The sequence below is a fragment of the Sinocyclocheilus anshuiensis genome, unplaced genomic scaffold (assembly GCF_001515605.1).
Source record: "Sinocyclocheilus anshuiensis isolate Anshui unplaced genomic scaffold, SAMN03320099.WGS_v1.1 scaffold3641, whole genome shotgun sequence".
NCBI lineage: Eukaryota > Metazoa > Chordata > Actinopteri > Cypriniformes > Cyprinidae > Sinocyclocheilus > Sinocyclocheilus anshuiensis.
The window spans coordinates 966-14,759 of NW_015554296.1; the positions used below are offsets into that span (position 1 = coordinate 966).

Genomic DNA, 13,794 nt, shown 5'->3' on the forward strand with positions numbered 1-13,794 from the left:
GAAAATTCAGCTTTGCATCACAGGAATAAATTAGATTTGAATGTATATTAAAAAACGTTATTTTACATCATATTAATATTTCACAATATTATATTTTTTCCTGTATTTTTATCAAATAAATGCAGCTTTGATGAGCATAAGAAACTCCTTTAAAAAACATTAAAAATCGTTCTTATCCCAAACTTTTGAACCGTAGTGTAGATGAATCCTTAAAGCTATAATAGTTATTGATTTCCTCTTTTTTCTTTGATTAACAGACATCACAGCAGCTGGTTATTAGGTTATTTTGGCTGCTATTTCTTTAAGAGCTGCCGCTACTGAACATGACGCAGATCTGACTCGCATCATATTTTCTCTCAACTTTCTTTACCTTTTCTGACCCACTTTAGGTCTTAAAGTCTCTACTAATGAGCTGAATTCAGTGTGTTAGATGAGGGAGACAGTGCTGGGCTGCTCCAGGACAGTTTTGAAAACCATTTCAGAGACATGTTCTTAAATGTGACTCATAAAATATATTAGATGCATGCACAGTTTTAAGGCAGCTTTAATCACCTTTTTGGTAACTTCATGACTTAACTGATCACGACATTACATGCACGTAGTTTATTTCGTGTTTTGATATGAAATGACACAGGCTAAAGCACGCTCCAGTGCCTTTGTGCGTGCAATTGAAGAGCATGCACTATGAGCACAGTACCATTTCTGCGCTAGTTTGACGCGCCTGGTGCAAGGTGAAGCTGCACGAGTCTGAAACATCTACCATTTGATGTGGTCATAAAGACGTTCTACGACTAAATAAATGCACTTCTTGTCAAGAGAAAACGAGACAGAAGCAGCAGTTGTGAGTTGGGTGGCCAACCCTGCCCTGCATTAATTGCATTAAATATTTTTAACACGTTAAAGGTGGGGTATGTGTTTTTTTCAAAAACACTTTAGAAAACTAGTCGGGCCAAGTACCAAAACAAACTTGTAGCCAATCAGCAGTAAGGGGCGTGTCTACTCATGATGCGGAGGAGAGAGCGCTCAGTTCACAGGACGGACATTAGCCGAGCCGAATGACGACAGAAAGATAGAGATGGCGGATAAAAAAAACAAAAGAGAAAAAACGTCTGCGGAACAAAAGAAGGCTTACGATAAGGCAAGAAGTAGGACCCCTGTAAATTTCGGATCAGCTTTCCAGCACTGCAGAAAACTCAAGAAGCGGGAAGGCCTGTGATCGGACACCTAGGTTGCTTTCTTTCTTCTCGATAGGGGAGTAACATTGGTTTTGCTTTGTTTCACAGAACTAATATATGCTGGCTTAACCCTTTAAGCCCTGAGGGCATTTTTGCCTCACTGAAGTTGATGTTTTTTCTGAGTGACATACACAAAAATAATGACTCATAACTCAAAGACTGTAGCAAGGAGAGTCAAAAGGTTGGTATCGTTTGATAGAAAACTTTCTGTACTTTCAGTGGAGTGGAATTTTTTTGTATTTAATTTGGACATTCTCCTGCTGAGAAATAGCTGATAAAAAATGTAAGAAAAATTTGAGTGCTCAAGAGAAGAGTCTTAGTTGACATTCAATATCTCAAGACAGAAATAAGCTAGGAGGAAAATTCTTTTTTTTTTGATGATGTTCCCCAGCATGTTAGCTGTATCGGTTTCAAATTTTGTGGTGATAGCAAAGTATCCAAAAGTTACAGTATTATGGAACAAAATAGGCCTTTTTGTTTAGCTCTTGACTCCCTGAAGGCATTTTAAAAACTGTTGTTTTCTGAGTGCCATACACAAAAATAATGACTCATATATCCAAAAGTTACAGTATTTTGTAACAAAACAGGCCTTTTGTTTAGCTCTTGGAATTTTAAAATCTGAGTGCCATACACAAAAATAATGACTCATAACTCCAAGACTGTAGCAAGCAGAGTCAAAAGGTAGGTATCGTCTGCTAGAATGTTTTTTATATATTTTTTATATTTTTATGGGAAAAAAATATTTGCATTTGAATATTCTCATGCTGAGAAATAGGTGATAAAATGTATGAAAAATTAGTGTGGTCAAGGGAAATTTTTCATAGCATTCTTATTTGATGTTCAATATTTTTCTTTTTTTTTTTAAATCATCAAATTCTTTTTTGATGATATTCCCCAACATGTGTGCTGTATGTGAATTAAATTTTGTGGTGATATCATGAAGTAATCAAAAGTTACAGCATTTGGAACCAAGGCAGAGGTCTGCTACCCGGGTTAATGTTTAATGTATAGCTTCGGGTTCGGGTCGGGCTCGGGTTTATAGCTAAACTAAAACTATATGCAGTAGGCTACACTGCTTTCATAGATGCGCGCACACACATTAGTGCACAGGACAACGACAACACAGCACGGAAACTTGTATTAGTAAAATAGCTTTGACAGGCTACTGACTCGCAACTTTATATTTCTCTGTAATGAGGGGGTAAAATCGCTGTTTTTGAAGTAATTAATCCTCATTGCTTGTAGAGAGAGGCGCGCAGATGCAGGTTCACACACGCAACTTTCATCCCTCTCTCTCTCTCTCTCTCACTAATTCAAATAAATTATATAATTAATTCAAATAAATGCGATCTTACCGCACTGCATCTCTGTGTCTGATTTAAAGCAGGCCGAATGCTAACGAGCCTTAACTGACGAAAATGACCATAATTTGCACGATGGAAGAATTATCGCCTTGTCGTATACAACCATTCAAAAACTCGGCAGAATTTATGTGACCGCTGCACCTGATGTTCATAAACTTTCATAACTGGTAAGTGTTTTTTCTTTTGCCTTGTGAACTGGCCGAGCCTTAATGATTCTGTTTCTTTACATGTATTTGTTTACTGACTGTTGCATGCAATCGTGAAATACAGCATTTTTTTTAAATTGTCTATTCGTTGTGGGGAAAAAAAATTAAAATTCGGGTTCGGGCTCTAAATTTAACTGTGCCGTTCAGGTCGGGTGGGGCCGGGTCAGACGATCTCGGGTACGGGTCAGATTCGGGCTTCAGTTTAAAGCCCGTGCAGACCTCTAAACCAAGGTAGCCCTTCTCTTAGCCCTTTACAGTTTTGAAATTGTTGTTTTAAATTTGAAGTAATGCCTCACTCGAGTTTAGTCAAAGCCCCAAAAAATTATACTTATTTTATTCTACTCAATGAGACCTTTCAAATGACATATGACACATGACTATCCGAGCTGTATGATGTTTCTGACATATTAGAATACATGGCACAAAACATTTTTCATAAATTATGAAGAAAAAAAAATCTATTTAGCCCCAAATAACTCAGCACTACTTAGGAGTTAATCAAAGTGGCCTGTAAAGGTCAAACTCCAAGCCAAGTGTCAAATGACACCTATTTTGTGTTGATTAAGGCAGATATTTTGAAAAATATGCTTATTATTTTTTTCTTTGCTAGGGGGCACCCGCCGGCGGTACACTCCAGTTTAGAGGAACTAGGCAGTACTGGTAAGGAGTTGATCAAAATGGTTGGATGCATTCGAAAGCTGAATTTCTAAGCTTTAAAATTATACCTAATTATTTGTTTAAAATGTTATATAAAAGATAAAATAGACAGAAATATTATAGGGTTTACATTCTGCTTGCCAAGTGTTCAGTAGAGTTCCCCAACTGATTTCTTCAATTCATGGGTTTATTTACACACGAAAGACGCAAAGGATTGTTTAGATTTTATCTCATTTCATTCGTGAGAATCTGCTGTAAATAATGATATGTCATTTTCCACGATCGGAGCATGTTTCATGAAATGACAAGCGTAAAATCCATGAGAATATTGCAACATGCGCGCATTTGGGGTTTTATGTGTTATAATTCGATGACGAATATCTTTAGAACTAAATGACATATTATGGTATGATTGGGCTCATTTTAATCAAGAGAATTTTCTGAAAATAATGACGTGCAAATTTCCATGATCTATGCATGTTTCATGAAGTTACGAATAAAAGCGCAAAGTGAAACTACAGTTATTTGTCCTGCTGCGCCTGAAGCGCGGCCATTGGGTTTTATGTTATAGCAATATGAGCAATATCTTTGGATCCCATTGACAGATTATGGTAACTCTGGGCTCATTTTAATCGGGAGAATGTTCTGAAAATAATGACGGGTTTTTTAAGATCTATGCATGTTTCGTGAAGTTATGAACGAAAACGCAACGTGAAGCATAGCTGTTTTTCTTTGCTGCACCTCAGTGCGCCTGTCTGGTTTCATGTGTTACAGCTCTATGAACGAAATCTTTCGATCTGATCGACGGATTATGGTAAATTTGGGCTCTTTTTTAATCAGGAGAATTTTTCGAATATAATGTTGTGCGGTTTTTTAAGATCTATGCATGTTTGGTGTAACCTTTTTTTGCTAAGCTACATTTCCTAATTCTTTTCTATGTGCTATAGCTTTATGAGAGATATCTTTAGATCTGAGCGATGCATAATGGTGAGTTTGGGCGCTTTTTAATCGGGAGAATTTTCTGCAAATAATGATGTGTCATATTCCATGATATATGCATGTTTCATGAAGTTACGAGCGAAATCGCCACATGACAGCTACCTTATATTTTTTGGCTAAGAGACATGCCGCCTGTGCAGTTTTATGTGTGTTATAAATTCATGAGGAAAATCTTTAGATATAAATGACAGATTATAGTGGGCTCTTTGTAATCAGGAGAATCTGCTCTAAATAATGGTGCCTAATTTTCCACGATCTGAGCATGTTTTATGAAGTTACAAGTAAAACAGTGACATCAATATATTATTTTCATATGGGTCTGGGGGTGACTTCTTGTGCAAAAACTCGCTCCAGTTTATTCAAAGCCCCAAACAATAACTCGCTCCAGTTTATTCAAAGCCCCAAACAATTATGCTTGTTTCATTCTACTTGATGAGACCTTTCAAATGACATATGACATATGACTATCCGAGCTGTATGATATTTTTGACATATTAGAGTACATGGCAAAAAGAAAACATATTTTGTATATTATGATTTTTTTTGTGTCATTTATCAGCAAGTCCCGCCCGCGGTACACTCCGGTTTAGAGGGACTGCTTATCGCTCGTTAAGATCAAAATAATTACATTAATTAAAAAGCTGAGATTCTAAGCTTTAAAATGATACCTATTTTGTGTTATCCCATTCAGGGGTTGCTTAGTAATTTGATTTTGCATTTTTTCGTGCGGGTGGCCTCGGTTTAACCCCTTAGCTGTCACCCCCCATTTTCAGCATGGAGACACAAATGACATACCCAAAATAAAAAGGTTGCAGCTCATGAGTCTTTCTTACTAGATATATAATCAACATATGTTCAACAAAGCTGACAAAGTGTACTTTTCAGATATCAGAATTACTCAGACTGTTATGATAATAAAGATATATAAGCTCAAACACGAAAACAAAAATAAAAATATTAAAAACATATTTTTTAAATGTATAAAAAAATATGTTGCTGTAGGATATGATTTTAGAAACACAATGAAGCTAAAGCCACAAGTCTACTAATGCTTCATTTGAAATTTCAGAACATAATCTCTAAAACTGTGAATTTTATGAAACATTTTCTAAGACCATGACAAGTATGTTTTTAGAGAAGGCTAATAAAAGGCTAATAAAATTGATTTATGATCCCTGTAAGCTGTCTCCTCATGTCTGGCTCCGAACCTTTCACACCTCCGCCAGGGTATGAGACATTATCCTCATTATTTTTTTATCATTATTCTTTTGTTTTATTCAGCCATTAGTAGCCTTGTAAGGGAAACAGGTCAATTTAGCTCAAAGGGAATCATTTAAGATTTTAAAGGGAATTTGGACAGAATCACTGTTTTACGGCTGATCACTGAGACGGCCAGCGATTGATGTATAACATCAATTCTGCAATGGATATTAATATCCAAAATATAGTGTCTGATTTACGAACATCCTGTGTCATGGGCCTCTGTGGACTTCGGCTCCTCATGTTTCAACTGTGTTTTGATCACATCTTAGATTGTCTGATTCGGTCTGATATCCTACAGCCTTTATTCTGGCATTACAAGGTTTACCAAGCCACATCACTTCAATCCCAGTATACATTTACCCAACTACTATCAAAAGTCTTTCTATAAAAATACAACAAAAATTTTTCTTACGACCTTACGTGAATTATTATGACAAAATGCATTATGAAGAAGAGCTGCACCTGTTCTGCAGCTGCATTAGAGCTAACATTAGCATCAAGCTACATAAGACAATTTATGAGATTATAACTTCCTTTTGCAATCTCATGTGGAATTTGGACGTTTACTGTTGTAAAAATATGCTATTTATAGCCTTTTATATCGCTGCACAAATTAGCATTTCAGATGTACACATTCATTATTGTTATGAAAATACCCCAAATCTCAAGAAAATCACATACAAACCATATACTATCGTAATCGTGTGTTTATTATTTGGATATTTCGTGGGTACAGAGGTTTCTCTGTGTTTGTTGTGGTCAGAAATCAACGCGGAAGAGTGAAGGAAACGCGTGACAGGATGAGACGGCTTGTTATGAGACGCAAAAGATTGACAAGGCGAAGGACGAATCAGAGTTTGTCTGAGTCACAGCGTGAGCACGGAAGAGTAAACACACAGAAACAGCCCAGGAAGCACAGCCCAGGGAGCGGCTAATTATCATCAGATCGCGTAAATCAATGGAAATGAATAGAAATGATGATTCTGTCTGAAAAAATATGAAGTAAACATGAGTAAATATATCTATATATCTCCATGCATATGCATCTTTGGACTATAAGCCCTTATTAGTCACCGATCTTTGACCGCTAAGGGGGTTTAAAGGGTTAAATATGCTCTTGTGTCATGTTCGCTTGTTTGTTCATCTGTAATCGTATTGTCGTTCCCTTCAGCTATGATCAAGACACATTCATTTCCACACTCTATAAGCCTGGAGCATCTAAACCTCCTCCACTGTCTGTTTCAAGCGTCAGCTCCCAAAGTGTGTCCGTAAAGTAAGATAATATGTCTAATACAGCAGATTCTGCCATAATCGTTGCCTGAGTTGCTTACGAATGTGTGGGGCGGAGCTATCAAAATAGGGGCGAGACCCTTTTGGGGTAGGGGCGTGTTTGTTTTGGTGATTTGAAACATCAACATTGGCTACCAGAAATCACTTACCCCACCTTTAAACTGAAAAAATTAATCGCCTGTGTTAACGTGCTAATTTTGACAGCACTAATATATATATATAAAATTTTCTTTTTGTCAAGTAACATGCTGCACAACAGAATTGTGTAAATTTAAATGGATGAAAAATGGTAGTTTTTTTCAATTAAATGGTCTAGAGATGAAGTTCATGTGTACTGTCCTCATATATTAAGACAGCAGATGCTGAAAAAAAAACACACTAGCAGACAAATCTATGCACTCATTCACACAGAGACATGCAGAACATGCAGACCAAATAGCGACATGCACTGACTGGCTGTTGTGTTTATTTCTGCTGTGTGCTTGGCAGTTAGATTCATCTATACCGAATAAAAATGTCCAGAGCTTATCATTGTCACCAACATAAATTTTATCGCACTCTCGCCATGATACTGTTTATCATCCAGCCCTAATGTACTGATCAATTAATATTCAAGACCTTAAGAAAAATGGCATAGAAATATTAAATAAAAAAGTCTAACTATAAAAGTGCTTCCAAAGCATTAGTTGACAGTAAATGAAGGAGACTCACATCATGCCCAAGTTCAGCAAGTCCAGCAATGCAACCATAACGAGTCGTCCACTGAGTTTTATCATCCAACAATGCCTGACAATTGAAAAAAGACATAAAATAATGATGGGCACTTCAAACTTTTTAGATGACTTCTGGTGCTTTAGCTTATCAGGTATATTTGTTATACTTACATAAAACTAATAATAGTTTGTAAACACACAATAACTCTAAATCTCAAGTCCAAGCACAGTGTCTACTACCTTAGTAAAGGTCTTGGTGATACGTGACTGGATGTTGTTGGTTGTCATGCTGAACGTCTTGCAACTCTGAGCCATCAGCCGGGCAGCAAAGTCTCGCAGAGCCCAGTGATTGTCCACGTCAGGCCTCAGACATAGCTGCTTACTCACAATACACGTCACCACAGCTGGGATCAACTCGTGGAGCTAAAAGAGAGTGAAAGTAGTTACATGAAGAAAAATATAATTTTTCTAGAACTTTTGAGATGAAACAGTTTGTACTACAAAAAAAACATATAGAAAGTTTAAGAACTCAAAATGTCCTTCCCAGCAAAAAATAAATAAAAATTTACTGTAACCTGAAAAACAGATTTATATGCAAATTAGGCAGTCTATCATAACACAGCATGTTAGAACTTGTATCGGAACTTGTATCGGTACAGCAGCAAAACAAGGTCTTAATTTCAAAGGTCAAAGAGAGAGTTAACATGATTTTGAAAAACTAATCAAAAAGGTAAAATAAAATAGGCAACATTTTAGATTTATGAGATGTAAATAAAGTGTATGTTATTATTAGTATATAGTGTTTGAATAGCTTACATATTTCTCTAAATATAGAGTTGGATTGTCCATTAAAGCCTTCACCATCCTCATTAAGTATATCAGCAGAGCCAGATTATTCTGAACAACATTTACACGGACCTGAAAGAGAAAGCGATAACACTTATTCTTGTTACAACAATATAGAGGATCTTTCTGTGCTTTCTATATATAGAAATTCAGAATTCAGAATTTAATTAAAGAAGTTTCAGGAGTGACATCCGTATTGTGACATAATTCGCATAATGCGGGATTCACTCTTGAAATAGCATAGAAATAGTGATTAACAGTGATAATGATTGCAATGGATGGGGGGAAAAAATTGTCAAAACAGATGTGCATTAAAGGGTCAGTTCACCCAAAAATGAAAATTAGCCCATTAACTCAACGTCAAGGCATCCTAGGTGTATATGACTTTCTTCTTTCAGACAAATCCAATCGGAGTTATATTAAAAATTGTCTTTGATCTTCCAAGCTGTTTAATGGCAGTCAGAGGGTGTTGCAGTGCATCAGTCCAAAAGAAGTTAAATAAAGCGCATCCATTCATAATAAAAAGTGTCTCACACATGCCTCCTTTTGCGAATCGATGCATTTTTGTAAGAAAAATATCCATATTCAAAACGTAATAATCACTTTAATCTAGCTTGCGCCAACAGTTGTAAAATGGAAGCAGCTCCGGGAGGATGATGTATGAGGTCGGCGTTGCGCATGCGCCGCTCAGAAGTGACGAACGCGAAAGTGCAGCGGAGAGATCAAAACAAAACAACGGTCACGAATTAGAAGTACAAATCGAGGATCTGTAAAGAAGATTTCGATATAAGCCAAGAGGAGACTGGTTTTCCTTTGCTAAAGTAAGGAAACTTTGCTTCATTTGCTCCTGTTAACAAACACTGGTTTTCACGAGACACACCGACACACATGCGCAATGCCGACCTCATACATCATCCTCCCGGAGCTGCTTCCGTGTACAACTGTTGGCGCACACCTAGGATGCCTTGACGGTGAGTAATTCATGGGCTAATTTTCATTTTTGGGTGAACTAACCCTTTAAGCAATGAAAATTCAAACTAATAAATATATATATATATATATATATATATATACACAGTATATATATATTGTTAGCAAGGGAGGTGGGCGATATGATCAAAATTGTATTTTACAATAGGGTTGGGCGATAAGGCAAAAATATCATATGATTTTTTTCAGAAGGTAACAAAATATAAAATATACAAGATAAAATATGAAATAAAAAAGAATGGCAGACATTTAGGCCAAAGTGGGTAAAGATAAAATCTATGTCAGTATTTTATCTTTTTATTAAAATATAAGAACAAAGATAGGCTACACATTACAAATACACATAATATACAAATAAAACAAACAGAACTTTATTTTTCAGGTACAGTAGGTGTATTTAGCAGTTGCATTCAAGAAATTGAATTAACAAATATAAAAATAAAACACTATATACACTATATACATAAATTATACATTGACTCTTATTAAAGCAACTCTATTAAAGTTCTTCAGTCAAGAGCAGCGAGTGATTCTTCTCTTTGTGTTTTGTTTTATTACCATCACCCAAAAATGACAATTCTGTCATCATTTACTCTCTCGAGTTTTTTTTTAAACCCGAATGAGTTTCTTTCTTCTGTTGAACATAAAACTTATTTTGAAGAATGTGGGTAACCAAACAATTGCTGGACTCCAGTAACCAGAAGTATTTCATTATTTAAAAATTTTTTTTCCCACTATTAAAGTCAGCAGGGACCAGCTACTGTTTGGTTACCCACATTCTTCAAAATATCTTCTTTTGTGTTCAGCACAAGAAAAAAAAAAAAAAAACAGGTTTGGGACAACATGTGAGTGAGTAAATAATGACAGAAATGTAATTTTTGGGTGATCTATCACTTTAATGACAATCGGCAGCATGTTTAGTACTGTCACTTTAAGACCTGCATGCATCTAATATGCAGGAGCGCCTCCGTTTTTACTTTCACTTTAAACATAACCATCTGTTTTTATATGTAATCATTGTGTGTTTTTGACAGTATCAGGGGTTAAAGCAAAAAAAAAATCTTTTGACTGAACATTTTTCCTCAGCCAAACCCCATTCCACAGCCATACCTGTCACACACCCAGTTTAAGAGCAGTTTTTTCTTGTAATTAGGAGCGCTTGTCCTCCTAATTAAAAAACTTTAGGAGCACCTTCTGATCAATAATAAAAAATTCTGATCAAAAATTTGCCTTCCTAATATGAAGTGACATTTGACTCAAAGTGATTTACAGGGGTATTTTCTTTTTACCTTTTTACCTATCATTTTCATCTGTCAAATTCAAAATGTATGTTTATAAGCTTTTTAAAATTTCTATTTAAAACAATATAATAAGAAGTAGAATAAGACAAATAAGTTACCAATCATATGAAATTAGTATTAATAAAAAATTAATAATGAGGCTCAGAGGTGGCATGAGTGCAATTAAATTCATACATTCATGTGGAGATTAAAGTTTTAAATATAAAATTTTGCATACAAAAATATTAAATGATTTAAATAACTGAAATTATACGCTAAAAATGAAACTAAATCCACCAGCAGATGGCGGCAAGTCACTAATTTTATCACTGAATCATTCACTCAATTGATTCGTTCAAACGGCTGATTCATTCAGGAATGAAGCAAGTGACTGTCTTTATGAATGGGTAATCATGAATCACTGACTCACTAGATTCGTTCGAAAACGCATTTTCATTGAATGAATTAAACACGGCTGTGCTTGCTTTTAGAGATGCGCAGCAGCTGAGCTGTTACTATATTTGGAACTATTTTCGTTGAAGAAATAGAGCAAAATCAGGCAGTACTTGTTTATTGAACTGTTGTATTAAATCAATATCACATTTACAAACTCCCTTAATAACTATTAAAAGTTGTCACTCTCCTTATCTGTGGGCGCACAGAAAATGAGAGCGCGCGAGTGAGTTCTCAAGACTCAAAAGCACGTGCAAATGATACGTTCCGTCATCTGTCATCGTGTTATAAGCGCGAAACCTGCGGCAATGAGTAGAATTGTTATTAATAGCCGCAATCCTGCGCCGAAATTAAAGTTCTGCTCTGTGTTCTCTGCTAATAACCCGACTGTGAATGATGCGAGCGGCTATGTTGTCACTGAGAAGCTGCAGCCGTGGCGGGGATGATTTTTGGCAACAATGCGCTAAATGTTTCTTTTCCCCTAATTTTTCCAATTGACGGAAATCCGTCGTAGACTCGCTGCAATTAACGGAAATCCGTCATAGCGACGGAGGACTTTCATCCCTGCAGTATTAGGGAATCAGACGTGAAAGATAGCTTAGTCCAGTAATTATGCGCTGTTTGACGGGCTTTAGTGTGCACACGCTTCAGGTGTACGCGCTCAAAAAGCACCCGTCAGAACAGCACACGAATTAAATGTTTAACCAGCATATGCAAATAATGTACATTTGTTATTGCGAATAAGTGCAGTGTCCCGTGATTGTAACTCTACCGCTGAGTTAACATTTGATGTGAATGTATGTCGTGTTTTACAGTAGGCCTATATTGAGACGGAGGCACGCTGTAACAATACTACGATATTTGTCAAAAGCAGATCGTGGAGACATTTTAATCGTCCACGATCAAAAATCGTTATATTGCACACCCCTATTTTACGATACGAGAAATTTTACGATATGAGTGCAACACTTACTCTAGAAGAAAAGACTTAGGCTAAACTTTGTTACTTAAAAACAAGAGGCTTTTTGGCCATCATTCTCAAAGCCGTCATCAGACATCAAGAACAGATCTATCACACACTGCTTTATAAACACTTACAGTCAGCAACAGGTCCCACTGCCCCAGTAATTGTTGGAGTGGTTTTATAACAATTTTGTAAAAAAAAAATAGAGTATCATATTTCTCAATAAAACATATCATAATCCATTTCCTGATTAAGCCCTTTGGGAAACTAAAAAGAAAATCCAAACGTTTCCCTGGACCTACAGTTCATATCAAAATCTCCTCCCTGGCCTGGTGAAATAACTTCAATGCCAAAATAAAAGAACTCACAGATAGAATGTGAACGCTCTCTAAATTGTTGTTTTACTGGGTTACTAACATCACCATGTCTTACGGTACTATGATGTTCACTTTTTCAAATGTTCTGTTCTCTTGATGTTTCATCATAGAACAATCCACATGGACAATGTATAGCATAAATAACAGTGCACGAGTTACAAATGATGGCGAATTTTTTATTTTTTTTTGCCTGTTCGAGGGTGTGAGAAATATTTTAAACTCCAAGTGTCCTGACATTGAGGAAATCACAATAACATTTATCACAACATCTAGGAAATCCATAGTTTTCCCACTAAATGAAATTGTAAACTTTAGATCTATTGCAGAATTCCAATATTCATGAAAGGAGTTGCAGACCTTCCAAATCCCCTTGAAACAGTACAAAGATATAATCAATGTAAAAGCTTGTACAAAAGTAATTGATCATAAAATGGGTTATTGGTTCTTTCAAATATCTGAAATTTGTAAATTTGCATAGTTAAAAAAATTATCCAAAATAAAACACTACATGTTGTATGAATTAAATATAAATTGATTCTTATTAAAAATACAGAAGTTATTAAGTCAAAAGCAGTGAGTGATTCTCTTATCTTTTGTTGTTTAACTGACATTAATGACACAGCAGCAGCCAGCAGGTATAATAGAGTGGTTTGACCAAAAATCTGTATAACTGTTTTTTTTTTTTAGGATTCTGTCGGTTTGGCGGTTTATCACAGTTTGTCCCTGTCCATGCCTTTATATGAATCAGATTGCATGAATCAGTTTTATCCAAACAAACACACTACATTACAGTATAAGGTAGGGATGCACGATATAATCTGACCGATATCAGAATCGGCCGATAATGGCTTAAAATGTAAATATCGGCATTGGCCCAATATGAAAAATTATGCAGATATGTCTTGCCGATAAGAAGATTAACTCACATGTGCTCAGGGTGTGTTAGCGATTAGATCAAGTCAGCAGTATGGTCATTCTTGAAGCAAACTTTTGCCAGAATGACAAAAACTCTTTTGCCTTAGACCATCTAAAAATGTTAAATCTTACAATAATATTTTAAGGTTACCACCGCATCTTTCTGAAAAAAAAATGAAGCGATTGATGCATAGTTGATTTATAATTATTTTCAAATCTTTCAATGTACTGTGATCAGGCCC

The 13,794-nt window shown here is 35.8% G+C and overlaps 1 protein-coding gene across 1 annotated transcript in view; it reads right to left on the minus strand.

Moving 5' to 3' along the window:
- Positions 1–7,725: 7,725 nt before the first annotated feature.
- The window catches only part of LOC107671344 (transcription initiation factor TFIID subunit 6-like), a gene marked incomplete at its 3' end in the record, with an annotated part of 36,143 nt that continues 30,074 nt past the window's right edge, over positions 7,726–13,794 (minus strand). The window contains exons 5-7 of the mRNA XM_016464236.1: positions 8,544–8,645; positions 7,968–8,150; positions 7,726–7,800 (exon numbers count right to left, since the gene is read on the minus strand). Of these exons, the coding sequence (XP_016319722.1) occupies positions 7,726–7,800; positions 7,968–8,150; positions 8,544–8,645 (360 nt within the window). The remainder of the gene's footprint in view (positions 7,801–7,967; positions 8,151–8,543; positions 8,646–13,794) is intronic.